Here is a 24,409-nt window from a genome sequence, read left to right as displayed (position 1 = left end):
AGCCAATAATAATTATTCCTGCAAATTGTTTGATTAAAGTGAGATTTCTTGGATAAGGTACTGCTGCATGATGAAGAGGAATCGCTGTGTCCCCTAGTGTATCAGCCAACACAATTACACAGATTCCTTTGTCAAGACCATCCCTTTTTCCTCTATTGCTAACGCTTCTGCTGCAAAATCTCACTGTGATCGGCACGCTGCAAGAGCTCGCTTGGCTCCAGAGGCTCAGTTGTTATCATGTCATCCTTTGAAACATCTATCACATTAGAGGGGACCTGTCCTCCTCTGCTATCAGTCAGCTCTCCCTCAAAGAAACCATCCTCGTCAAGGTCTCAAAAGACAGAGACCATATTCTCCAGCAGTTAGAGGGAGCTCTGCTTCAGGTTGCTTGTTTGGACCATCAAAAGGGTCGCAGCTACGTCGAGCTACAAACACTCTAAATTTTGCGGGTTGTTGTCCTGGGGACTCTGGGATTGAGGAACATTTGTCTGTTACTGGCTCTGTGTCTCATTTAGTGTCCTCGCCTGGAGGAAGTCAAGACCTGATTGCCTTGGGAGCGGTCCTACATAGTGGCCTGGATCTTTCTTCCAGATGCTTGGTAGTGGAAGCGGTTCAGTATTCTTCTGCTTGAGCCGCTTTGCCTCCTGCCACACTGCCAGAGAGCTTCCCTTCCTCAGAAGGCAGTTCTTACTCTGAAGGACACTGCCCAGTCTCTCCGGGCCGCGCAGGGCACGCGGGGGTGGCAGCTCTTGCTGCCCTGCTGCCCGCACGCTGCTCGAGAGAGCAGCACAGCCCCACCGCTGCCGGCCCCTGCTGCTGGCGGGGAGTCCCAGCCATGCAGCGCGACGCCTTCACCCCCACTCTCTGGCAGAAACTCCATGCTGCTCCCTTCCTCCTGGAGGTGAGCAACTTCTAAACCCTTGCAGGTTTTCTGCAGCTCTGCGCTGTGGCTTTTGGGGGAAAAGGCAGTACTTTCTGTGGCACTGACTGGGAGGACTGAGGCTCGGTGTGGCTGCTGGCCAGATTTTTTTTTCCTTCCTCTTGCCTTTGCTTATTAAACCATCTTTGTCTTGACCCAAGAGCGTTCTCTCTTTTGCTCTTCCTCTTCTCTGCCCTGTCCTGCTGCGGGGGGAGCGAGCGGGCATGCAGGCGCTCAGCCCCTGGCCAGGGTCAGCCCTCAGCAGTGGCGTTTCCAGGCCCTGTGCCCGCCGGGGACAGAACCGGCACAGAGGGAGGGCAGAGGTGGGATGTGGTGGCTCGTTAACAAGCCCAGGCAGTGCTGGGTAGCGCATGAGCACGGGACTCTTTCTGCGCCTGGATATTAAGTTCAGCCCAGTATTGGTGAACTACTGGATTTGCTGCTGTCTCTCTCCAGACAACCGTGCTACTGATTAGTATTTGTAACTTTTATTTAGAGACAAAATTTGTCTGTAAAGCTGTTGGTTTGGTGTTTGTTACTGTAGCTCAGCCGGGCCACCTAACATCACCCCTTACATCAGGACAGCCTTCCCCGCAACCCAAACTAAGGCAGCGGAGCCACTCCTCAGGCACTCGGACCTGCCTGGCCTCAGCAGCCAGAGAAGGCCCCAAGACATCTGCCGTAACATGCAATTCGATGGTCTTCTAAGAAATGGCACACGTTTGTCAGCTGCCCTGTTTCCTGGGTTATTCTGAGAGGGATGCGCCACTGGCTTCTCGGGTTTTTTTCAGCAAGAGGCGGTCTTTTTCAGTGTGATATTGAGAGTTTGTAGCACCATGGGGCCCTGTCTGTGGTTCAGGCTGACAGAAGCTAATGCAGCATGAATAGAAAACTCACATACTTGCAGCATAAAGTTAATAGTGTAGCTGCTGTAATACTTTGTACAGATGGTGAGGCGAACATACATCAGGTTCCAGCAGCACACTAACAGTTGCTGTTGAAACACAGTGGGATTTGGCAATTATTTTATTAAAGCTATTTTTAAATGTTTTTCTACCAAAATCTTGTTAGCACAGCTATGCAGTCATGAGAGAATGTTTTCCAAATTGCTTCACAGCACTGAGGAACTGTGAAGGTGCTGGGCCCAGGTGAGGTCTGAGCTGAGCTCTCGCCTGCTGAGCAATTCTCTCGTTTCTCTGCTTTGTGCCGGTCTGTGCAGCGCTGGCAGGGCTGGGTGCGGGCTCACCCTTCGCTTCGTGCTGCTGTGTTCCGTTACGAGGCAGCTAAAACCATAATGATACGCATGACTTTTCTACATAACCGAATTCCTGCATAGTCCCTTAGGTGTTACGTGATCATGGATGGAAGGGGAAGCAGTTCACAAAGTCAGGAATGAAAGAAATCAGTCCTGAGTTGGTATATCCATAGCACTAAAAAAGCGTGAGGACCTACTAGGGCTTGCGCAGCATGGACCTGAGCTGGGGTCTGGTTTATGTTTACTGTTAGTACAAAGGGAATCAACAAAACTCCCTTTTACTTTTCTTGGAGGCAAAAGGAACCTCATGTATTTAGTTTTTCATAAACAGTTACAAAATAGCGCATTCAAAGGGAAAGGGGTCTGTGTAAGACAGAATCACTTTATTAAAGTATGTGACATACAAAATGCAGGAAGAAGAAAATGAGTTTATAATTCTATACTGGATACTTACCTGATAGAAAAAATATCAGATAACAATCACCACACATAATTAATTGCTTTAAAATGCTTGTCAATAGATATCTAAGAAACCAAAGGAACAAGAACGCCTATATAAAAACTTCAATTTGTTGGCAATTTTACAGGAATATAGGATGGAGGATTGTCAACAAAAAATCAATTAAGCACGTCTTCTTTTTTTGTAACCCATTTTATCTTTAACAGTTCCAATGGAAAGGCATATAATGATTTAAGGCATTAATTATTATCATAACTTTTTATCTTAGTTGCTCCTGGAGATGACATTTGCCCTGTGATTACAGGTAGATCCCTTTAATGTGTTTTGAATGAATTAGAATCAGCTTGAGATCTGAATTCTGTCCATATCCTGCAACCCAGGCTGTCCGAGGAATCTCAAACGTTAGGCATGTCTGGTTGGACGGGAACAGAGGTCTGCCCAGCTCCCTGCTCGCTCCCTGTCCGCGGCAGTAGGGGATGCTTTGTCTAGGGACCAGCATGCAAGCCCACAGGCTGTTCATCTCATACTCTGTAATTATGAGTGGGCATCAATTAGAGATGTTAGATAATGACTCTCTTTTTTTATCTGTTTATAGACCTGTTACCCAGTTTGACTAGTTTCTTTTTGAACCTGCTGACTATTGCCTTTACTACAGCCTGTGGTAAGGAGTTCCGGACATTAATTACCTGCTGTGAAAAAAGGTACCGTCTTCTGGCTGTTAGTAATGCTCGACGAGTCTCGTTGTGTGCACCTTTGTTCTAGTATTGTCTAAGATCTGATAAATAACAACTTCGCATTCACCTTAGCCACTACCTTTATGATTTTGTAAGCCTTGATCGTACATTTTCTCAGCCCTCTCCTCTGCAGGTGGAAGAGCCCCACCCATTTTAGTCTCTCTTAACATGGCACTATTCTACCCTCTCGATCATTGCATCCGCCCGTCTCGTTACCTTCCCTAATTCTGTTGTATTCTTGAGACATACAGACCTGTCCCCCTTGTAAGCAGGATGGGGGGGTACCGAGGTTCACACAGCAACAAAATTATTCTTACTCCTTCCTCCTCCCCTTCAGTTTTCAAGAGCCTTTTTGTTTTCTTTCAGATGGCGATCTCATAACAGTAAATAAGCAAGGAGAATTTTATCTAAAGCTTTCAAGGGCTGGGCTGTGTTGTGGCTCACCTGTTCAAAAAGTGTGTTTACACCATTTCTTTTTTTGAAGTTGTACAATTATGTTCCTTAAAACAGTGGAAATGAGGTAGGAAGTTATCCTTGGGAGTGGGCAGGCATAAATGTAGTGTCCAGTCCCTTGAAGGTATCGCAGGACAAGCACTAAAACCTGTATTCTGGACACTCTTAGTTGTCAAGTAAAATAATGGATACAACCTGGAAACCACACTAGAAGAAAGGGGTTAAAAAATGCAGAACTGTCTGCAAAACACAGCATAACTAATGGCCTGGGTCTCGTTGCTAACAGGAAAGTAAGGGATATAACTGATCAAATTCTGTCAGAAAGGAAGTTCCTGCTGCTCCTAAAAGACTGTACGACAGCCTGTCACGACTGCCAGGAGCCGGCGCCCAGGTGAGACCCAGCAATGAGTATGGTCGCACAGCCCCTGCTCACAAGCAGGATCTGCTCTGGATCCCGTCTGAAACACGATGCCGAACGGACCCAGGGTATGGCGGCACGTGGTGAGATGTGCCTAGTTCTGTGTAAACTTCTCAAACACCCAGCCGTAATAAGGGATTTCGACATTACGTGACGACTCGTGAGGACAGCTACACTCAACAACGACTTCTTAAGAACTGGCTGGCCTGTTGTTAGTTGTAGTGTGGGTGGTATTTTTCCTTGTCAAAGGAAATGCAGATTATCTTATAATTATCCCAGATACTTCTGACACGCTCTTACAAGCTAGTTTACAGATAGTAAATTCAGAATTCCCTGTGGGTCTTCTAGTATTGTCTCTCGTGTGTGGCAACTATGCGTCTCAGTGCAGGCACAGGCGAGGGCATGAATAACTGTATTTTGAGGAGAAAATGTTTAGAGAATACTCCAAGACATATGGTGGTCTTAGAAAATTATGCAGTCAAATAAAAGGAGATGAAGGTATCAACAGAGTTTTGGCAAATTAAGAAATCAAGTTAATATCTGAAGCAGCTTGTTTCTCATATTTGTAGACATCTGGAAAATAGGTTGTAAGAGCTGTTCTTCCAAGTTACCATGGTATCAGGTATTTCTAAATTTCAGAAGCCTATAATCTGAACTAGCCTTGTATCAGATGTCAGCATTTTTAAATCTTCACCACCGGCATCCCACTTCAGCAGCACACCACGAATCCTCCGAGGCGCCGCAGCTTCTGTTTTCACATAGCGGGTACCTGCCTGGCACGTGTGTAGCTTCTCCAGCCCGCCAGCACACGCTTGCCTCACAGCTCTCTGCCACTTTCCCAGGAGGGCCTGCCTCTCTCATTTTCCGTTTCCTCTGGCTCCATTTTCCTTGAGTAAAATGGATGCGATACTCTCTAAATATCTAATAGAATAAAGCTAGCATAATATTAAACATCTTTCAAGATCATACTTATTTGCAAGCTATTTAATAATACCCATATGAAGTAGGTGAGTATGAAGTTGGTTCCTGTAGGTGCTGTATAGCTTACCTCATTAACAAATGTTAGGTGAGTTTTGGGGCAATAAGCACTATATTAATGCAAAATATTGATTATCAAATATCTGTTCAGGGAATAATTTCAGGATGGCATACTAGAGTCCTGTGCGTCAGATTTAACAACTTTCGTTGCATTTTTACAAGTTTTTGAAAGCCTCTCGCAATAACCACAACATTTCCTTTTTCAGGTTGTCTGAGCCTGTAAAGCTTGTTTCAGAGCTTAGAACTGTTTCAGGTAACGGAAGCAGCTTTTCCACAGAACAGCTGTTGGATCAAGCGAGGACATCAACCTACACGAGGGAGGCGGAAAGGGGAAATAAGGCCGTGCATGGGCAGAGCAGGTCTTGGAGCAATTCCTGAGTGCGCTGGGTCAGCAGAGAATGTTTTAGGGAGCAGGTCAGGTGCCTGGACACAGGTGTCTGGTGGCATTTGGGACGTCATTATCGCATGGTAACTTGTGTCCCACGCCAGATCTGCTAGCCCTGTGTCTTGGATACCCTCAGGCACCTGAACGCTGGCTGGATGCCTATGGTTAGACAACCGAACTGCTCCTAGGGTGGTTGCTAGAAGCCAGCTGCGGAGGATCAGAGCTCCATTGAAGAGCTGGAAAGCACATGGCAAATTGCCGTCTTGATGAATACTGAGAGCGACGCTACCTCCTCTTCCACAGCGAGCTTTGCTCGCGATCGCGGCAGGGCGAGGCCGAGCCGGTCACGGCAGGCCCGGCCCAGCGCGTCTGGGGGTCCCGTGGGTCAGGCACCTCTTCTGGAAACGCCCCTCTCTCCAGAGCAGTTTAAGAAACTGAGAAATAAAGTTTGGGAAGGGCTCCGAGCGTGACGCGGGCTTATTTGATAAAACCTGTGCCTACGGGTCGTTGTCTCCTTCGCCACAGGGGAGATGACGCTCAACGCGGCGCGATGCGCGGTGGATGCAAGAAGCCGCACCAGCATTTTAAAGCATTGATCGGTGCTTAGAAACCACGCTCGGACAAAAGCCTTCAGGGACACCGGAGGCGGGCAGGCGGCCGGCCTCCCCGGACCGGCTGCCCGGCTCTGAGGGGGCCGCGCTCCGGCCGGCGGGGCGGGGCGGGGCGGGGCGGGGCGGGGCGGGGCGTGGAGCCGAGCCCTGCTGAGCCGAGCCGAGCCGAGCCGAGCCGAGCGCCGCCGGCCCGGCCCGGCCCGCCCCCGCCCCAGGAAGCGCAGGGCTTTAGCGCCCTGCCCGCCGCCGCCATGCATTGTGGGGCGGCAGCAGCAGAACCAAGATGGCGGCCAGCAGGAGGCTGATGAAGGTAACGGGCAGCGCCGCGGCGGGCAGGGCCGGCGGGCGGGCACTCCGCTCCGACCCGGCGGCGCTCCGGCGGCTCTCCGGCGGCGGGGGGGGACGCCGCCGCGGCCGCGGCCCGGCCCCCTCCCCTGGGCGGCACGCCGGGCTGGAGCGGCCGGCGCGGGAGCCAGCCGGCACCTAGGCCGCGGCCGTGAGGGGCCGCGCCGCCTTCCCCGCCGCCGCCCCGGCGCCCCGGCAGCGCTCCGCAGGCCCCGGCCGCCGCCCGGCGCGGGGCGGGGGCGCTCGGCGGGCCGCCGCGGGCCGCCCCGTCCCCCTGCCCCGGGGGGCTCCCGCGGTGACTAAGCAAAGAGGAAGGGCCGGGGGGAGGGAAGCGCGGCTGCCGGGACGCCCCGGCCCCCGCCCGCCGTCGGGGCGATCCCCGGGGCGGCCGCGGTGCGGTGCGGCCCTGCCCGCGGCGGGGGGGGCTCGGCGGGGAAGCGCCCCCCACCCCGCTGGGGGCTCCCCGCCCGCCCGCGGCGCGGAGCCTCCCCCAGGCGCCCGGGGACGAAGCATCGCGCTGCCGCTGTTCCGGAGGGGAGCCCCTTCCTTGCGTGAGTAAGAGGGTTCTCGCTCTGAAACGCGGACCCGGGCTCAGAAGTTTTGGAGCGCGGACGATACTTGTAAACCCGGCCGCCGCTGGGTTTTAACCAGGAGCAGGTATCGGTTACCGGCTTACCTTGCTCATTACCGGTTATCGGCATTACCTTGCTCACGTTTTGCTTGAGGAGTAAGGTACTTGTGAGAAAGAAAAGGATAACCGTTGCCCCCAAAGCATGCGAGTTTATTTTGTGTGTTGGGTATAATTGCCAGTTAACATTGCAAACCGTATGCAGTGGGGTTTGTCTAGGATGCGTATACGTAGTGGCGTAAAATTTAGTCATCTGTAAAATGCAATGGCAATACCCTGCAGTATTTGCATATAAAGTGCCTGTAACGTAAATCAATGAGCCCTGTGAAATGTCGGGGAAAGACCCTGTAACTGTCAGGCAATGTTTTAGCCTCGTTAAAAAACCTGTCCCTGTGGGGCGCAACGTACCCGTGTGCTAGGATTTGACGGATATGTGGGCGATTCTGTTAAACTGAGTGTTTTGGTATTGGATTTGCACCTGGCTTCAAGGACACAGACGCCTAATAGGGCTGGGGTTTCACCGGGATGTGTAGATGGCAGGCTTTGAAGTTGCATTTCCTTAATTGTGCCGATATCTAATTAACCATTGTAACTCAGTCATTTTTGGAGAAACCAGTAGCTCAGCAGTGCTTTCATAAGGCTGGTGGTGTTGTTTTAAATGCGTTATGGAGTGATTAAGAGTTAAGTAGTTGATACATTGTGTGCAGAGTCATTCAGGTATATCAAATCAGTAGGCGTAAACCTTAATTGTCCTTAAGGATTGTCATGAGATGGCATTCATTTTTTTATTTCATTTTTGACAGCAGTTATGTTTTGTCACAGCTTTAGTGTCATAATATGGCTGTTGCTTTATACTCAGATAAGGTTCCCTTTAGTTTCATGTAGTAAACAACCACTTGATTTTATCGTTTTGTAAGGCAGCTTTTCTGCCTGTTCTGGAAAAAATCCATTAATCGTTCAAAAGCACATCACTACTACTCTGGTAGGAAAACAATATATTTCCAATTATTTTTTCTTTTTAAATTAAAAACAGAACATAAAAATCTGAAAGGCATGAAAAATTGTCCTTAATATCTGCAGTGCCTCTTGCTTTTCAGCCCCCCCACTGGCTCCACTATACTTCTAAACTGTTAGTTAATACTTTAGTCTTTCACTAAAATGACGTAAAAATGGTATTTGACAACGTGACTTCTTTTTCTAGAAAAATGGTGTGGCAGTTGCTTTTCAGAGGGAGGGGTGTAGGAAGGAAGGAGACATTGATAACTTCCCTCTTACATTTTTACTTTCATTTTTATTGCCTGATGTTTGTGGGCTGTGCGTGTTTTATGCCAGTTCAAGAGCTGCGAGATGCTCTATCACACGGCTTGTAAAGGCTACTAAATAAGCAGTTACCTTCCTGCCTTTCGGCGAGCCGAGTCCGCCCAGCTGGCGTTGAGTTTTGCCATGCGTCTCGGTAGGGGCAAAGTAGAGCTTCTGTACAGATGATGCAATCCGGGTTGCTGCAGCCTGATGTTCTGAAGGTCCAAGCTCACATGTGTATCAACCTAATATCATTATTTAAGTTCCAAATTCACAGATCCACTTTGAAAAGTCTTTCACTCTTCAAGTTTTGCAACATGGACGGGTCTGAGATGTGCCTTTCTCGGGGCTGTAGAATGATGAGTGATTATAACTAAAGGAAATAGAGTTTTTCAGTGTGTCACTCAATTATGTTTAAAATAATTTAGGATAAGCATAAACTGTCTTGTCTTTGAGCTGAATATCAGGTTTCTCTTTGGTAACTGAGAATAATCTCTGAACCTTTTATAGGTCAGATAAGGAAATGGGAATTGCTTTATTTTAAGGTCTTGCCAACATTTTGAAGTACTGCATTTTTTCTGGACACATGTCATGCATCATAGTTACTCATATTAATCACAGTGGCTTAAAGAGCCTGGATGTAGTAAGTTCATAATAATGTGTTGTCTGCCTGTAGAAAACTGGGAGTACAAGTATAGTTTCCACCTTCTGGGTAGAAATGGGTGTCCTTTTCAGGCTGTGGAAGCAGTTTGTATCCTTCAGTTCAAACATGTCCATGTGAAAGAAGTATTACAAATTTTGCCATTGTACTTGTACAGTTCAATTTTAAACATTTAGTCAAGTTATAACAAGAATAAGATTGTCTTATCTCCGGCTCTGTTGGAGCAAATTATATTTCCTAGGGCAAAGACCTTATTTATGGCCTGTTTTTGCAGAGCTTTGTACCGTCAAATACTCTAATTGAAGTTTTCTCTACTGATTTACAAAAAATCAGCAGAGGTGTGCCCTTCCCAGGAGCACACCTAGGTTAGCAAAAAAGTGAAGTAAACATAGCTAATGAATCATATTCCAGCGACAGCTGAGGTGGAGTTTTGATCTATGAGCCACCACTACACCTCTTCAAAGAGCCACACTTGCCAGATCTTGACTCCTCATGAAATGTGAGAGGTGGGAATAAAGCAGTCTTTGTCAAGGATATGTCGTTATGGATGATCTCTCAGGGTAAAAACAGGCAAATATATTTAGGAAAGGATCTGAGGCTTCTCTTAAGGCAGCTACTTTGCTTCACGACCCTTTCTCGTAAAAAAGCAAGTTGTGTCCAGAGATGTACTGTCGGGAGCATAGATCCCCGAGAGGTGCCAGAGATAGCAATGAAATGCTTTCCACAGTTGCCCCCCGCTAATGTGAAACAAGGGGTTTCCACGCGAGATCCGCAGCTAAACGCTACACGGAGAGGCAGCTGGTGGCGGCAAAGGGAAGGCTGCCCGGGCGCCGGACGGTCGGTACGTACTGGATGGTGCAGCAACACCTGGCACTGAGGCGCACCTTCGGCGGGCGTCTCGGGAGTATTTGAGAAGGGCGCCCTGTCCCACGCGTGGAGCGACTCCCTTCTGTGTTATCTGCGACAGGGTCGAGCGAAGGTGTCTGTAAGATCCGCGCTTTTGTTTCCTGGAATTTAGATGACCACAAGTATTTTTAGTATTAAAAACTGAAAACAGATTTAAAGAGTAAATAACACTTCGCATACAAAGTGAGGTATGTAGGCAATTATTTTAATCTTACCGGTTTTACTCTGTTTCCATAATTGCATAGTCAAACGTTTATGCAACTGTTGAACTCGATGATAAAATGCAAACAAGGCCACACCCAGGTACCTGCTGCAGATGGCCTGCAATCTCCAGGATGCTGTGGTCTTGTAAACACCAAGGCCCTTCCAAGCAAAGGGGTTTTAAACAACTTTGGTATTTGAAAAACAATTGTAAATTGACCCAAGCACCGGTTGTCAGTAATGGGAAATGTGGCTTTGAGCAACGTATGACTGTCCTTATGCAGAAGCAGGAACACTGATTCATTTTCCCCTTTTGAAACTGAGAATTGACAAAAGGATTTTTATTCAAATGAAAATAGTTTGCCAATAAGTAGCTTTACTCAGTAAGTAAAAGATATGTGAATATACAGGGTTGTAAGAGAAGAGAAGGCTGAGGGGGGATCTCACCAATACTTGTAAATATCTGAAGGGCGGGTGTCAGGAGGATGGGCCGGGCTCTTTTCAGTGGTGCCCAACGACAGGCCAAGGGGCCACGGGCACAAGCTGGAACACGGGAAGCTCCACCTGAACATGAGGACAAACCCCTTCCCTGTGTGGGTGCCAGAGCAGGGGCGCAGGCTGCCCAGAGAGGCTGTGGGGTCCCTTCCCTGGAGACATTCACGCCCCGCCTGGACGCGGCCCTGTGCCCCTGCTCTGGGGGTGCCTGTTCATGCAGGGGGTGGGACGGGGTGAGCTCCAGAGGGCCCTTCCAGCCCCTACCGTGCTGGGATTCTGTAATGTTGCAGGGGAAACGTAATAATAGTTCTTATAAGAGCTAGAATTTGTTTGGATTTTGGTTGGGTTTGTGTTAGTTTGGGGGTTTTTAAATGAAATTTGATTTTAAGGTCCTTTAATGCTTCTCTGTACTCTATGAGATTCAGAAAGTAAAACTGGCCAGTTCCTTATCAGTGTCTTGGACCCTGTTTAACTTTGTCACGCTTCTCTTGGAGACTGTATTTATAGATAGGTAAACATCAACTGTAAACAGTAGAGAGACATGGTTAAGAGTTATTTCAGTAGACTACTTCTTCGTGTATTTAACAGCATTTTGGACTTGATGCAGAAGTTACTGAAGTCAGTGTGAGCTTTTACACTTATTCCTATATTCCCGGGTGACGTTCTTACTAGTGTTTCTTCCCTGCATTTTCCAATCTGGCTTGTTTTTTTTAGAGAAGTCCCAGAACTTGAAAGAGGCATGGGTAAGAGTTGCAGTTAAAAATACTTACTACAGTTTAAGCTGATGCCACTTTCTTTTCTTTTTAATGTCAAACATTTAATTTTTGCTTTGAACAGCACAAATTATTACACAATATTGAAAATCAAAATCGTAACTCCTTATTGATTATATATGAGGGGTAGTATGTACTTTCATGACTACCTTCAGCATTATACCTGAGGATCAGCTATCACCTCTGAAACGGTTTTCTCCGTTTGTGCTGTATGTAACACTCCCCCCGAACATACCCAAACTACAAACATCACGTCTCAAGAGAGCCTGTGAAGTAAGACGGCATTTCTGTTTTACAGATGGGGGAACCAGTGCAGCAAGGTCACGTGCAAGGTTGATAACAGTGTGGGGAATGGGAGACTGATTGAAATTCTTACTGCAGTCTTCCAACCTTTAGTTACGCTCCTCCTGTGCTCCTTTAATTATGTTACTTGACAAAATTAAGGGGAGGAGGACAAGAAAAGGAATTAATCTATTTACTGTCTGCCTAGACTCCTAAGTATTATTTTGAAATAAATATCTGGACTATATCCTTTTACCTCATAAAGTAACTTTTGTCCCCTTGGAGTTGCTCAAGTTAATGCAGTATTAACTTCTAATCTGTGCTGTTCGAAAGTATTTAGCAGCTCATTTGCTTTTTTAACAGTAGGTTTACACTGTAGCTGCATCTGCCTCTGTGTCTGAGGCAGTTAGGTCTTTATTATGTGATTTGGCTGGGTTTTGTGGGGGGGGGACAGACCCAAAACCAAACAACGCACCCCTCTCCAACCCACAAGTTGTGAATGCTGAATCTCCTAATGCTCCCGATGCACTAGACACCGAAAGCCTGACTTCCAAGTGTAGTATTGCATTGTATTTGTGGGGCTAGTAGTGTGAAAGAAAAGCTGTTTGTAAATAAATCTAACATGGAATTGACTCATTTGCAGTGGAGTATAAAACCTGAAACACTTCTAGTATAAGAAAAATAATTTCTTGTGTAAATTGGAACCCGTCTGAAGCGCATGGTCCAGGCAAGTCCTCTGCTAAGGTAGGCTTGATTCCCCGTGACCCCCGCAGTCACGCCTGTGTGTGAGGAGAATTGCCTGGCTTATCCCCATCTATTCGCTTTTTCGGCTGTCAGCTGCTACAGCAGGACCTGAGGCAGCAGCAGGAGAAGCACAGCATATAGTCCTGATACACTGCAGTGATTTACCACCTTTTTGGTTTTGAAACTGAATTCCTGCAAAGGCTTCGCATATCAGTCTAAAGAGGAAGATGTCCTGAATCATTTTCTGCTAGTTCACTAGTGTCTTCTAGGCTGCTTAATCCCCTCTCTCATGTGGTGGGCTTGAGGGAAAATGGGGAGCAATTTGCGTATTTGTTTTAAACTTTTCTTTGCCTTCATACAAAGTTTTACAATTTTGTAATGATCTCTGTACGGGATTCTTGCATTTCTTAATTCAGCATCGAATTTTTTACCTGAATCTAATTATAAAATGTAGGTGTTTAATTTTCCAGTAATGTGAAGCCATGCTTTTCTAATTTGTTTTATTAGCTTAATAACATACCTGAATCGTAGAGTCGTAGCCCTCCCTTTTTGTGTGTCTGGGCCAGAAGCCGTGTAATGCTATCAGCTGAACCTGGGATGAAAGCTTCTGCAGGGAAGCCGCGCTCCCACTGGGACATTATGGGGAGACTTCCCTTGTACGTGTAACGTTTTTAATGCAGTAACTAGGAAAATAGGGTTAGACAATTTTCTTTCCTTGCTTCAGAGTGAAGGTGCTTGTGATGCCTGTTTATTCATGCTGAACTACATGCTGGTTAATCAGCTTATTTTGTTCCCAATGTTTGATATGTTGCATCTAGTGTGGAATAGGATTTATCCCTCCTACGTGCTGTGGAGTAGCAGTTTGCCAGGACCTCGCAGCTCTGTGCGTGTGCGGAGCGAGCAGCTCAAAGCGCTGTGCTGTTCCAGGGAGCAGTTGCTACACCAGGGCTTATACGGAGTTCTAAATACTAAAATGCCTAAACACTTGTTCTGGTGATACCTGGATCACTACCTGGTCAGAAATGGTTTGACTGGTGATTGGCGCAGAAAGATACCTCTCTATAGCTGTAGCCCGCTTGAGCAAGGTATCTTAATGTATACTGTTAACTGTGAGGTACAAAACAGAGATGAATCTGTATCTTCTCAAGTTATTGGTCTAAGAAAGGCTGGTTTGGCTTAGATTGATATTTTTCTGGGCTTGCATCAATTTAAGTTGGTAATGCAGGAATTTGTTGACTTTCAGTTGAAATGATTGGCCTGTTCAGGGACCTTATCTGTGTTTAAAACGGTTTTGAAATAATTTGTCCAAATCACTATTTCCCTTCAGATAAGCCCTACCATGCACTTTCTGCGCTTCGCAGAGTTATCAACAGTCTGTTTGTTACCAAAGGCACTGATTTGCATTTGAGATAAAAACATTTTTAAATGCACTTTTTAAATGCTTCTACTTCATGTGTCTGTCATGATGGTAATAACAAGGTATGTTCATATTTTTGTGACATACCAAAAAATGTTTTTAATACCTTGTCTCAGAATCTTACTTTTCACAGTTGCAAAATTTTCTTCATTTGTGTGGGTTGCTACCACTAAAACCTCAAGCTTGTTTAACATTAAAGGAACCTGTGTTGACCTCTAAGCATTTTGAAAAATAAATATGAACATCCTGCTTATGCTTTACCAACTTACACTTACACTTTGCTTGCTTTTCAGGAGCTTGAAGAAATCCGCAAATGTGGAATGAAAAACTTCCGTAACATCCAGGTTGATGAAGCTAATTTATTGACCTGGCAAGGGCTTATTGTTCCTGTGAGTATAGACTACTCCTTATTCTAATGAGCTTTAAAATAAAATGAGGATCATTTGTATCTCATAAATCCACAGTTTAGTAGTGCTGCTGGTGACTGTTAGATAAGTTTTACACCCTGACAAGAATCTCTTTTATAAAACCTGGCTTTCAGAGTGTGGGTTTGCGCAGAAGGTAGCTGTTTGTAAATACAATGTAAGTTTCTATAGATCGTACTGCAGCATCCTAAACATACCCTGGGCAGTGAAGTGTGGTCCTGGATTTCATTCTTGTCTCTCTTCAGATGTCTTGTGTAATCTTCCTGTCTCACTATACTTGGCTGTCTTCTGTGCTTTGCTTTATCGAATTCTGATAATGTTAGTAGGTGCTCCCTATAACCAGTGTGAAGAAAAATCCATACGTAATTGGAAGGGGTTCTGCGCCGCTCTGACCGATTCCTGCCTGGGCGCTTCGCGGGGCCGTAGCTGGCGAGAGCGGTGGATGCGGTGGTGGCTCCGGGTTACTTGGGAGAGGTGTTGGAAGGGGGAAGCAAATGAAGTTTGTAGTTTATTACGTTAAGCTAAACCTACAAAACCTACGTTATTGTAGGAAAAAGCCTGAGGTATAAAATATTTTGTTTACTCCTTAACAGAGTTTTTAAGTTGACTAGATCTGATTCTAGGGTGAAATTGAGTATTGGGAAAAAGTTTGATCCAAGGAAACGGTTTGGATTTTCATAAGTCAGCTCTTTAAAAGAAAGCCTCTTTATTTAGGCATTAATTAATGGAAGGGGAGAAAAAAGAAATCACTTGAATTTTTTTAAAGCACTGCCATATTTTAAGAGAATGTTTAATAAAAGTAGATAACCCCTGTATTAGTCAAATAGAGAGGGATTTGTTGTTAAGGGGAAAGCACGAAATCCAGTATGTTGAATTCCTTGGTTGAAAGACACTTGAATTTTCACCTCCTTTATGTTCCATGGCCATAGCTCATGCTCCCTCTGTTACGTGAGCTACTTTTGAGTCTGCAGCAATGGAAGCTGTGGCACTAGGGTGTCTGTTCTGCTTTTCCTCGGGTGCTACCTAAAACGTCTCTCAACCGCTGTAAATGTCTTTCAATTATGAGACTTTGAAGCATCTCTTTAGCAGTGCCTCTGCTTTGTTAGTAGGGGACCCTTCCCAAATTCAGGTCACACAGGCTGAGATAAGGGCTGGGCTTCTGCACTTTAAATACTGTAGAATGCATCTGGTTTACTGTTTGCTTATATTCCTGCAAGTAATTCCTCTGAGTGGTTGAGGCTACTCTTGCAAACAAAGCAAGTGGGATTTGACACTGAAATTTGGCAGAGCTGAGACAATACACTTTAATGAGCCACTCTGATAGTTGTCATTCGCGTGTACCAGTTCGCTGCTTTGATAATACTCCGAAGCAGTATCGGGTTGGTACATATGACTAAAAGCAAAACACCAAAATCCTTGTTTATTCCTGTTAAAATTAGCAGTATGTGGTGCACAGCATCTATTTTTAACAGTTTCTGCTCACCAGAGTATGAGTGTCAGTGTTTGTTTTGAAAAGGTTCACATCATCACGTGTTTAAACGTTGTCGCAGTGAACTATGCTTCATACCTGCCCTTTAGTTGATAATGTGCCCTGTTATGAGGGAAATAGCCTTAAATTTGCTACACGCATAGTTCAGAGGGAATTTGACCCTGAAACTACACTTCCTGGAGTAATAAAGTGTTGTGTGGTACGTGTTCAGGGGGTAGTGTGTAAACTTTTTTTAGCTGTTGCAATGCTGGAGTTGATGGCTTAAATATGTAATATACAAGCTGGTTGCAAGTTTCGTTTTTTTGCTGAGTTTTTGCCTTTCCAGTTTTACAGGCTGTTTCCATTTTAGAAAATGTTCTTACTTAGGGTTTAAAGACATATAGCTCCTACTCGAGTAGGACTAACCAGTTCCTGATTATTAAACTATAACTAGGCATTATTTTGGTCAACTTCTTCATGAAGGTGTGAAAGATACAAAGGCTAATATTTTTAACCGCATTAGTACAAAATTACTGTGAAAGATACTGCTTTAAAAGTTTTGGTTGTAGGTAAGGTATTTTGTTCCTCAGAGTGACGGTTAGTTTTTAAGGGTGTTTGCTCAGTTGCGAAGCAGACAGAAGATAGCTGGTCACCTCCTTCTGCTGCTCTAAATCATAGAATAAGGTCGGTTTTGTACTGTATGTTGATAGTCCCGTTTTGATGCTGAAGTCAAACAAATAGTGTACCTTTTCATCTACCCCGGGCTCCTTGTTCTTGTAAGAGGTACTGTTGGTGTACTATGAATTTCACGTCACCTTATCAGAGCAGCTTGCTATGGACAAACTTTTGTGGAGCAAAAATACTCCAGGTGAATGTGAGTTGTGTTTGTCGTTTGTTTAGCATTTATAATTCTGACTCTCTCCCTTGCCATTGTCAGAATAAATATAACAAGTTATTGGAAACTAATTGCTTGGATATTCTGTGTTTTGTCTATTTAAAACATGAGCAACCCTTTACGTACATTTTTGGTTCAATTTATTGGTGAGTTATAGCAAAGAACTGTTATGACTGACAGTCAAGCAGAAAATGCATGTTTTTAAGCCAGGTCAGTTCCTGCATCAGTTCACTGAACAGCCTTGCAAATTATAGCATGTGCTGGAGGTAAGAACGAGCGAGCCATGGCAGGAGAGGGCACTAACTGCTTAAGTCGTCACCACCACAAGTTATTTGTTAAACTTCCAAAGCTTTTAGGATTGCTTGGATAAAAGGTGATTATTTTTTTTAAAGCCACTCTGGTTACTTCTTCCCTTGACAGCAAAAATTATGCTGTATTTCCTAGAAACACACAACCACACTTCTCCATATGGATGAAACTAAAATTAAATCTTTTCTGTTGAATAATATTTTACTAGAACACTCCCCACCCCCAAATATTGCTAAACCTTTTTTAACTTCTGGAGTGGGTTTGATTGCAGGCGCTCATCCTTTGCCTCTTGTTCCCAGAGTGTTTGGAAAGACTCTGTGCCATAGTTACTGTTTTCAGTGCAGAATGGTATTTTCATAAGCTTTAAATGCAGCAGTGATTTATTTTTTTCTCCTTCTGCAGTCAGTATTCGAAGCAGTACCAGTAGCCTCACAGGTTTTCTAAATGAGATTCTGGGCATTGTTGTTTCTGTTTCAGTATGAAGAACTACTTTGCTTATTTCATGGTTCTCTCATCATGCTCCTTCAGAAATGATCTGATAAGAGTGGGTGCTAAAACTGCATACAAATTCAGAACGTCCGCATCAGCCGACGCAGTGAATATCTATCTTTAGCACCAATGAACGCTCAGCAGATTTTTGTGTAGTCAGCACAAAAATGTTCTTGGAACGTACAGGGGAAATCTGACAAATCAACTTGCTTTGCTGTTCGTACCACCATGTTGTGAGACACACAAAATAACTAGGTTTAGAGAAACCAATTTCCCTTGTCAGGCTTCCTGTTTGTATCTCGGAAAGGGTTTGCAGTGCTGTTTTGAAATATAAGGTTGGAAATAAAACTGCTTATTAGATAGGACCTTGAGCTTGGAGAATGTGGGATTGGATGCTTTCTTGCCAGTAGGAATGTCAGCCAGCTTCAGAACAGTGGTAATCTGCTTTTTCCAGGGTGAATATGAATGTTGTAGAGGTTGTATTGCCTCTCTTACCACATAGGTTTTGATGTTTCCCTACACATAAACATGGCCACGTGTCTTGGAAGAAAGAGCCCTTAAAAGAGGTCATTTGATAGCTGGAAGTCCAGAGCATGCTTTTTCTTAACTGTGTCTGTTGGAATAGGCCAGATTCCTGACATTCTGCCTTCTTGTTGCAGGACAATCCTCCATATGATAAAGGAGCCTTCAGAATCGAAATCAACTTCCCGGCAGAATATCCATTCAAACCTCCTAAGATTACATTTAAAACAAAGATCTATCATCCTAACATCGATGAAAAGGGGCAGGTTTGTCTGCCAGTAATTAGTGCTGAAAACTGGAAGCCAGCAACCAAAACTGACCAAGGTAGGACTCCATGGGGAGAAAGAACTGGATATTGAGAAACTTTGTGTTAATTTTGAAGCTAATGGCACTTCAGCTTGTCAGCTGGTGGCTGCGCCTATGGTACATTCATTGTTGTAAGGTTTGTGTCGTGAATCACACGCGAGCGCGGAGTGGCAATGCTTTTGGAATGTCATTTCATTGTTGCAACGTAAGGTGATGACACTGGTGCGTGGCACGTCACCTCCAGGAAACCACAAACTCTGCGTGACGGAAGAGTTTGTTTAAGGTAGTGGCCTTGGCATACTTAAATTCTGGTGGTAGTTTGTGTGGGGGTTATTTTGTGTTTCTTTTTAAGCAGTGACTTTATAATCCAGAAGTGTTCATTACGTTCCTGGATGTTTGAAATAACAGGTCTAAAACCTCATGGCTTTGTATATTTTATAATCTCTGCCACGTGGTTCAGTGATTTGAACGTAAGGTTTGAAATGTCTGTGGAGGCATAAACAAACGTGACGTCGTAACACAAGTTAACTTGTTCTTAAAAGTGGCTACTGTGAGGCTTACTGTGTAGAGTGTCTTTGGATATGAAATATTTCCAGGAAAAAAGTTCCATGGGGCTCTGTGGTAGACTGAGAGTGTGACCTGAGTAGGCTTTTTCTGTTGTTGCTGGGGTGAGAACTTCATGTTTTCTGGCAGGTGATGATTAGTTTGATATTAAGCTTTTATTATTGTACATCTAGAGAGAGCAAACATTCGCGCAAAACCGGTGTGTTTTCTAATAACGTTAATTCACATGAGTGGCAGTTTAGTCCAGTGCAAGAGCTTCAGTGACACTGAAGTATCTTGCTCTGTAGAAGAAAGTATTTCCTTCTTCCAGGCTCCTCTTGAGGGTTGTTTTCACTTGAACTGTGCTCCTGACAGTAAGCGAAGCTGCATTAAGATTTCTTTTTTCTGTGTACTTCTGTATGCTAAAAAAACTACTTACAGTTTGCATGTTCTTGCCCCAAAGACAAAACAGGAAAATTCCTGTAGCCATTTCAGGAAAACCCAAGCGGTTGAATGTTGGAGAGCAGAGGTGGCAGCAAAAAGAACCTGCTAAACTCAGGTCAGCGAGGATCTTATGATTTGTTGTTGATTTATCCTGGATTATACACGAGAGAGATCCTTGGGAGAGATGAAATGGAAACTACACGTAGAAGGTTTCTGTTAACACCTTAGCAGTTGTCTTAATCTGATGAGCCTTCTCTAGTTGAGTAAAGGAAGGACACGTCCCCACCTAGCTTGAAATGCAAGTTGGCATCAGCTGGAACTATGGGAGCAACTGTTCGCATGCAGGAAATAAGTGTCTCCCTGAGAAAATGGGAATTGCTACTTATCTGAGAGAGTGAATAAAAACTATCTCAAAATCAGAATTTGGAACAAATCCTGGGTACCAAAATATTGCAGAGCTCTCAGTTTCTGCTGTTCTGTGGTCTTCTGTTTGTCTTTCAACTCTTCCTTCAAGAACTCATTTTAGCATCGACATCTGTTATTACTCCACTGTTGTATGAACCTGCAACAGTGTTGTTGCAGCCCTGGCTAAGTGTCTGCTCTGCTCCTCTGTCTCCAGAGCTCTTCTGTGCTGAAAAATGAACCTCAGTCTGTTGCTGCTTGGGCCTTTCTCAAGGAAATGATGCCATGTTACTAGTAGAGCATCAAAGTGATTGGGTTTGATCAGTTGGGCGTCGAGAAAGCAGAGATTAGGTTAATCCAAAGTCATTAACTCACCTCTTATGTACTAAAGATGCATCTTACTGCTGTACTTTTTATTAATTTATGTTTAATATTAAAACAGGGTGCTGGTGTAGTTCTAAATGCTGTGGATATTGAGGCAACTCATGTTATGACAATCCAAATTTTTTCTGGCTTGTGTATTTAAAAAAAACTTAGTAACACAGCAACACTTTCTCTGCGCTGTTTCAGCCCGTGTTACTGAGTGAAAAGGGACGGTCACATGGAGTATTATTGCTTGTTTCGTAGGTGGTCGTTAATATGATGGCAGTTGTCCTAAGTCCAGGACTGGTGAGTTACTGTGAAGGAAGCGAATATCAATTCTAGGTTCCTTAGTTTGTTGCAGTTCAAACTCTGATTTGTGGTAAGGAATGTTGCTGTTTGGCAGTACAGCGACAGGTGTACTTCTCTGGATTTTGAGTATCCGTTCCTGTCGGGCAAGGGTGGAAGAGTATGAGCGTGAAAGATTGCTCGGACAGAAGCCGCTCTGCTGCTCTGGCATCTACTGCAGTGACAAGTATTGTAAGAACTGACACTGCAAAACCAGGGAGAATCCAGTTAAACTGCGAAGTGGCAGCTTCAGAACGAACTGTAGGCTCTGACCTCGTGCGCAACGCGCAGCCGCGCTGCGGAGCTCCCCGCTGCTGGGCGGCGCAGGCCGATGTCAGCGCCTGCGTGGGCTCAGGAGGCGGCAGCTGGCTCGAGTGTGCGATGCACGAAGCTAACAGTTTTGTTACACTTGCTTTAAAAGCTCGCGGGTGCTGCTTGAGGTAAGGTTGGGCTACCCAGAGTAACACCAAACGGAATATTGTTAATATTGTCGTATGGCGAAATGCTTTTTCTGTGTACCCGCGCTCTGTAGCCTCACCCGGTTACGCGTGTACCTTCTTGTGGATGGATAGGAGAACCGATTGTTGTGACCTGTCTCGCTTTAAACGGAGGTGAGAATGGATATGGGGAAAATGGATGTCGTCGTGGTACGCGAGGTTCCCTGCATAAATGTCAAGTACAGTTCAGTCATTCTAAGAATGACATTTCCTTGGGGGGCTGCAGACAGAGGGGTGACAAGCACCTTGCAGTTCTCATCCACCTTTGCCCCGTGTAGCTCTACTGGTGGATGCACTGGGCAGTTCAGAATAAAGGGAGGAATGGCCTGCTGTTGAGAGGGGAAGTAAGAGCCAGAACAACAAAGCTGAAAAACGGTTTCCAAAAGCAGGCCCAGCTACACCCGCACCGTCGAGGCAGGTGGTGGGGAAAAAGGCTTCTTGGTGGAAAGTCCTTCTTTACCTAATCCCTTTTAGGCCAACTTGTCTGCGGAACTTAGTTTCTTTCTTAGCCCTCAGAACTATTTCAGAGAGGACGCCAGTTACATGGGAGATAACTGTAGTGCATTTTGGTCTCTATTCAAGTTGATTTTGTTTACAAATACGATTTTCTGGTGTTCAGTCACGGTCATTGAGCTAAATCTTGGCATATTGCTATAGCTTATTCATGCTCTGCTTCTGAAAAGACCCTAGGTTTATGGGGAGGTATTTAAATGCAGTTAAAGCTCTTTTCTTGCTGGGGAATTTTGCTTATGTTTTGATTTTTAAAAATTAACCATCTTGGTCTCTGACAGTATTTATACTTCTTTTGACAGTAATCCAGTCCCTCATAGCACTGGTGAATGATCCACAGCCCGAGCATCCCCTTCGGGCTGACCTAGCTGAAGAATACTCTAAGGACCGTAAAAAATTCTGTAAGAACGCTGAAGAGTTTACAAAGAAATATGGTGAAAAGCGACCAGTGGACTAAAAACTGACACAGTTGATGTCAGCAACGTATGATAGAAGATCGGAGCAGTGCATTTGAGACACCCCGTAAAGCAGGACTCTATGGAAAATTGACAAGTGCCACCTTTCGGTGTAAACTTGTGGCTGTTACTAACTTTCTACAGTTTTCTTAATCAAAAGTGGGCTAGGTAACCAGTAAAGAAAGGATTAAAATTTAAGATGTTCTAGTTCTGCTTTCTTTGTTTAAAAATCACTGCTTCAATATACTTTAAAGTATGCTGTTTTCTTTTTCTTGTCAGAATTTATCAAAAATATCTTAGACTTATATTCTGCCCTTAAATTGAAAAGGTTGTCGCTGTCATTTCTTATTTTTCCTTGCAGTTCCCGCTATCTTGAGTTCATTTAATTCTTCATTGAATTTTATTCCCTTCCCCAAACTGATGTCTTAGGAAAAAATATCCCAGTTCTGGCAGAAAATGATTGAGTGTTTGGCAGTTTTGTTTACTCTTCTTTCTAAATGTTGCACTGTGCTTTGTGGGACTTGTTGCAAGTTCCCCTGAACTTCAGTTTGTAACATAATAAACAAAAACCACACCAACCCCACAAAAACAATCAGAAGTAATGTCCAGGTATTATGTAAATCTGGCTGATGTTACCACAAAATGTTTATTAAACGGGGAAACCCAAGTTTTTGTGTGCGTCATTGAATTAAAATACAGCTTATGTCCTGCTTTTGGAAAAATTTGGAAAAAAATTCTGTAGCAAATGAGTAGTGGAATGTGATTACAAACTTCTGTCACTTCTGTTCTTAATACCTATGCAGAGCAGCGAGGAAAACGTGCACAGAACAACATTGCAACCCGTTTAGCAGAGTTTCAGAGACTGGGGACCAAGAGGTACCACCGTGCTAAACTGTGTTTGAGGTAAAAGTCGGTGTTTTGGAAATGATAGCTTGAATTCGAGTACTAAATCTGACAGCACCGCTAGTCATCTTAGAACACTTTTCCACCAGAATGCGTAAGAAGCACCTGTGCTTTATGGGATGGCACTCACGCCGCTTCCCAGCCCCCTTGCTGTACAGTTCTTGTCGAAAAGGGCACGAGAGGAGGATTAAGCAATAAGCTGTACTGGAGTACGCTTTGACTGCTGATCTGTGTTCTGAAACACGCAGGTTAGATGGCTTAATGAGTACTTCAGGTATCATTCTGTCACTCTCACCTGCTCAGGCAGAGCTGTTCTCCCTGTGCTCCAGGGCACACCTACCTGTGCATGCTGAAGGAAGCCCTTTCTGCTCAGAGCTGAGCATCCTTTACTGTGTCCCCGCTCTTCTCCCAACTGCTTGTCTGTCTGCCCCGGTCCAAAGTGTGATCGTAGCTCCACAGTCAAACTGCCATACAGTCACGCTGCCGTCTCTTCCCCGCCTGTCCCACCCGGGCATGTTGTTGAGCAGGTGGCTCTCCAGAATTCCCAGGTATCTGCAGTACGTGTTGCTTTGTGCAGGAAGTTGAATTAGGAAGTCCCTCGCACCCAGGTGGCTGGCTGTACTCCCAGATTCAGTTTTAGCACAGCCTCTGCAACCTTTCAGAACTAGTGTGTCGAGCAGCAGGTCTCGCTGGGTTTTAATGTCTTGTATATTTGCTACTTCTTTATTCATCCCTCCCATCCAGCTTTCACTTCCGATCTAGTGTAAACAATGACAGCCCAGTACCTCACCTCTGTTGAAAGTAAATTTTTTTTGTAAGTTAGGGAGCTAAGAAATTTTATGTTTAAGTGTTCTTAGACAGATTCATTGGCAGGTAAATAAAGTTAAACCACATTCACCTTATTTACGGAAACTTGCATTTCCTAAGTGTTTCCAGGCTTGCGAGAGCACTGTCTATTACCAGATTTTCACATCTTTGTGTCTTTATTTGCAGAAAGCTGGTACTGATTTTATTTCATTCACGCTCACTCGGATTCATAATAAAATAATGCCAATTTATCTGTCAAACTGAAGTGTGTATAACTTCATCACGAGTCACGGTACCTTCTGATCATGTCTGTTGGCACAAAACCTGCCATTCACTAAACTTTCTTTTTATTTAAAACTGTAGCACTAGTTTGCCGCCCTCGTTACTACTCCATAGCGCGCTTTCTGGTTGCGAGCCTCTCGGGTCAACGACGGCGTTTATTTGAACAGTGTGACTTGGATGCCGTTGAACGGGACCTGGAAGGGCTGCGTAATTCAAGGAACTCCGGCCGATCCGTACGGGCCTGCAGCAGCGCCGTGCCGGCTAGTCCGATTTCATCTGTAAAGGTCATGTAGGAGATGGACGCTGCTATCGGTTTTCTTTGTGTGTTCTTCATAGTTCAGTCTCTAAACTATGAGATGTGTAACCTAAGCGATGGCTTTCAGAGGGCTGCCTACAAGCAAAAGCCAGAGATCAAATATT

The 24,409-nt window shown here is 44.9% G+C and overlaps 1 protein-coding gene across 1 annotated transcript; it reads left to right on the top strand.

Annotated features, from left to right (window-relative positions):
• The first annotated feature begins 6,392 nt into the window (after window positions 1-6,392).
• On the top strand, window positions 6,393-22,664 carry UBE2L3 (ubiquitin conjugating enzyme E2 L3). Its single transcript, XM_075110389.1, has 4 exons — window positions 6,393-6,583; window positions 14,318-14,413; window positions 18,270-18,456; window positions 21,845-22,664. The coding sequence occupies exons 1-4, from the start codon at window positions 6,557-6,559 to the stop codon at window positions 21,997-21,999; spliced, it is 465 nt and encodes a 154-aa protein (XP_074966490.1). The 5' UTR covers window positions 6,393-6,556; the 3' UTR covers window positions 22,000-22,664.
• Window positions 22,665-24,409: the final 1,745 nt, after the last annotated feature.

Source organism: Phalacrocorax aristotelis, chromosome 15, assembly GCF_949628215.1.
Source record: "Phalacrocorax aristotelis chromosome 15, bGulAri2.1, whole genome shotgun sequence".
Taxonomy (NCBI): domain Eukaryota; kingdom Metazoa; phylum Chordata; class Aves; order Suliformes; family Phalacrocoracidae; genus Phalacrocorax; species Phalacrocorax aristotelis.
This window is presented reverse-complemented; position numbering and strand designations above follow the sequence as displayed.

What these genes read in the sequence shown, in the direction of transcription:
- UBE2L3 (XM_075110389.1), top strand. Translation starts at nt 6,557, where the DNA reads ATGGCGGCCAGCAGGAGGCTGATGAAG. An exon ending in CCAGCAGGAGGCTGATGAAG is followed by an intron (nt 6,584 to 14,317) that starts GTAACGGGCAGC and finishes CTTGCTTTTCAG; the next exon opens with GAGCTTGAAGAAATCCGCAA. An exon ending in GGCAAGGGCTTATTGTTCCT is followed by an intron (nt 14,414 to 18,269) that starts GTGAGTATAGAC and finishes TTCTTGTTGCAG; the next exon opens with GACAATCCTCCATATGATAA.